This window comes from Zootoca vivipara, chromosome 13 (genome assembly GCF_963506605.1).
Source record: "Zootoca vivipara chromosome 13, rZooViv1.1, whole genome shotgun sequence".
Classification (NCBI taxonomy): Eukaryota; Metazoa; Chordata; class Lepidosauria; order Squamata; family Lacertidae; genus Zootoca; species Zootoca vivipara.
In genome coordinates this window covers 44,809,665-44,812,864 of record NC_083288.1, presented here as the reverse complement: position 1 = coordinate 44,812,864, position 3,200 = coordinate 44,809,665, and the positions used below count along the sequence as shown (strand labels likewise).

General features: G+C 43.3%; 1 protein-coding gene across 1 annotated transcript; it reads right to left on the bottom strand.

The window, feature by feature from the left end:
- Positions 1 to 2,043: 2,043 nt before the first annotated feature.
- On the bottom strand, positions 2,044 to 2,982 carry LOC118094833 (olfactory receptor 4E2). Its single transcript, XM_035135533.2, has one exon. The coding sequence runs from the start codon at positions 2,980 to 2,982 to the stop codon at positions 2,044 to 2,046; it is 939 nt and encodes a 312-aa protein (XP_034991424.1).
- Between the last annotated feature and the right edge of the window lie 218 nt (positions 2,983 to 3,200).

Below are 3,200 nucleotides of genomic sequence, written 5' to 3'. Positions count from 1 at the left end.
TCCAAATCCTGCACTCTGAATCAGCAAATGATATACGTTCCCGCTGGAACTTATGCATTCAAATAAACTCTGCAATACAATACAATAAACTCTATATATTATATTACAATACAGTGGAACCTCGGTTTATGAACACCTCGGTTTATGAATTTTCGGTTTATGAACGCTGCTGACCCATCTGGAACGGATTAATTCATTTTCCATTACTTTCTATGGGAAAGTTTGCTTCAGTTTATGAACGCTTCAGTTTATGAACAGACTTCCGGAACCAATTACACCCATGCTTCAGTTTATGAACGCTTCAGTTTAAGTACTCCGCGGACCCATCTGGAACGGATTAATCCACTTTCCATTACTTTCAATGGGAAAGTTTGCTTCAGTTTATGAACACTTACCCGCAGACTGTCTGGAACGGATTAATTCACTTTCCATTACTTTCAATGGGAAAGTTCGCTTCAGTTTATGAACGCTTCAGTTTATGAACAGACTTATGTTTATGAACAGACTTATGTTCACTTCAGTTTATGAACAGAACCAATTGTGTTCATAAACCGAGGTACCACTGTACATACTTGGCTGTGCTATTACTTTAATACACAACAGCAGGCTAGGATGAAAGGCGTTGACTGGGCCACGACACCCAGTGAGGTTCCCCCCCCATTTATTTTTATTGATTTTCCATTTTATACTCACTCAAATACAGTTTCTATTTACACACTATATTTCCTTTGCTCCTTGGAGCTGTCTTCCTTTCTCCCGTCTTCTGTCTTCTTATCATCACTTCTTTTTGCGCCTTCAGTTGTCTTTTAAAAGTAAAATAGTTACTTATTTCCTTGACATCTGCTGGGAGGGCGTTCCACAGGGTGGGCACCACTACCGAGAAGGCCCTCTGCCTGGTTCCCTGTAACCTCACTTCCCGCAGCGAGGGAACCGCCAGAAGGCCCTCGGCGCTGGATCTCAGTGTCTGGGCTGAACTTCCATCTATTTTCTATTGTTAAGCAATTTCATTATATGTCATGAAGTCTGTTTACATTATTTCATCTTACTGTTATCCTTATTGTAACAAATAAAAAAAGTTTAAATTTTGTTTTGAGGTTTAATTCATTCCGCTTGCAATTCTTCAGGTTAACACATTTTGTTAATATAATCTGAAAGTTTTTCCTATAAGTTTCATCGCCTTGTTGCCGTATTTTTACTGTTAGATTAGCTATCTCCATATATTCAGTTACAGGTAGGTAGCCGTGTTGGTCTGACGTAGTTGAAATAAAATAAAAAAATTCCTTCCAGCAGCACCTTAGAGACCAACTAAGTTTGTCATTGGTGTGAGCTTTCGTGTGCATGCACACTTCATCAGATATTCAGTATCTGAAGAATTGTGCATGCACACAAAAGCTCATACCAATGACAAACTTAGTTGGTCTCTAAGGTGCTGCTGAAGGATTTTTTTTATTTTATTTCCATATATTCAATCATTTTCTGTTGCCACTCCACAACTGTGGGAATTAGCTTCTGTTTCCACACCCAGTGAGTTTCATGGCGCCCTCCCTTGTGGTCTCCCCAGTCCTAATCCGAGGTTCTAACCACTACACAACACTGGTTCCCTTCTACCATAGGTCCACCTAGCTCAATATTGTCTACACAAGGGCTCTCCAGGATTATTATTATTTTTTAAAAAATCAATTTTTATTAAATTTTCACTTACAAATCAATCATATCAAACCAATTATTATTCCAAATTATACAAATATATATCTATTAAACCAAATATTATGCCAAATTATAAAAATTTTGCTTCCCCATGCTTCAAATTATGAGGGTTCTGAATATCGATAATTGCTGCCATTCTAATCAAAGTTCCAGGTTCTTTCCAATCATTTTAATCCAACATAGTCCAGATCTTTTCCAACAGTTCTAATAATATTATTCTCTTCTGGGCTCTCCAGGATTTTAGGCAAGGAACCTTTCCCAGCCTTACCTGGAGGGAAAATGGGAATCTGAGAGAAAGCAAAACTGACAGATTCACCATCTGAGGAGGACAGCCAGTCATTTCCTCCAAGAGAAGACCTTTCGGTCCCTGAGTTTCTTCATGGCGTGCTTCACCTCTTCGTTCCTCAGCGTGTAGATGACCGGGTTGAGCACGGGAGTCACCACGGTGTAGAAGACAGCCACCACTTTCTCCATGGAGAAGCTCGAGGCAGGGCGGGTGTAAAGGACGAGGCAAGGCCCCAGGAACAACACCACGACAAGGAGGTGGGCGGCACAGGTGGAGAGGGCCTTGCGCCTCCCCTCGGCGGTCCTCCCTCTTAGCGATACCAGGATGATGACGTAGGAAGCCAGGAGGGCCAAGAAACAAACTAAGGAGATCATGCCGCTATTGGACACAATCAGTAGCCCTGTCAAGTAAGTGTCAGTGCAGGCCAACTTGATGACGGGGGGAACGTCGCAGAAAAAGCTGTCTATGACGTTAGGGCCGCAATACGGGAGGCGGATGGTGAGGACAGTCTGCACCAGGGAATGGACCATGGCTCCCACCCACAGGGCGCCCACCAACCAGATGCAGACCTTCAGGTTCATGATGGACATGTACTGCAGCGGGTGGCAGATGGCGACATAGCGGTCGTAGGCCATGATGGTGAGAAGGAAGATCTCGGCACAGGCACTAAGGTGGAGGAAGAAGAGCTGGGTTATGCAGCCTTCAAAGGAGATGGTCTTCCGGGCAAACAGGAAGTCGTATAGCATCTTTGGTGCGGTGACGGAGGAATGGCAGATGTCGATGAAAGAGAGGTTGCCCAGGAAGAAGTACATGGGCGTGTGGAGACTCCGGTCACAAACCACGGTCACCATGATGAGGAAGTTACCTGCTAGGATGAGCAGGTAGATGATAGAGAAGATGGCAAATAAAGCCAGCTCAAGTCGCCGCCAGTTGCCAGTCAACCCCAAGAACACAAAATGGGTCACTGTGGTGTGGTTTAGACTATCCATTTAAACAGAGCAGAGGGAGGTCCATGCAACGAACCTGAACACAGAGGCGGAAAGCACAGATTGTCTATATATTTGTCTATAAAACACAATACTGTATTGGCCCGAATATAAGCCACACTTTTTTTCCAAATCCAGACCGTGAAAAGTTAAAGTGCGACTTAAATTTGCGACCTTACAAAGATTGATTTTTACGATATCGCTGCTGAAACAGACATACG

Bases quoted from the DNA above. Each gene is read 5' to 3' on its own strand.
- LOC118094833 (XM_035135533.2), bottom strand. From the start codon at position 2,982: ATGGATAGTCTAAACCACACCACAGTGACCCATTTTGTGTTCTTGGGG.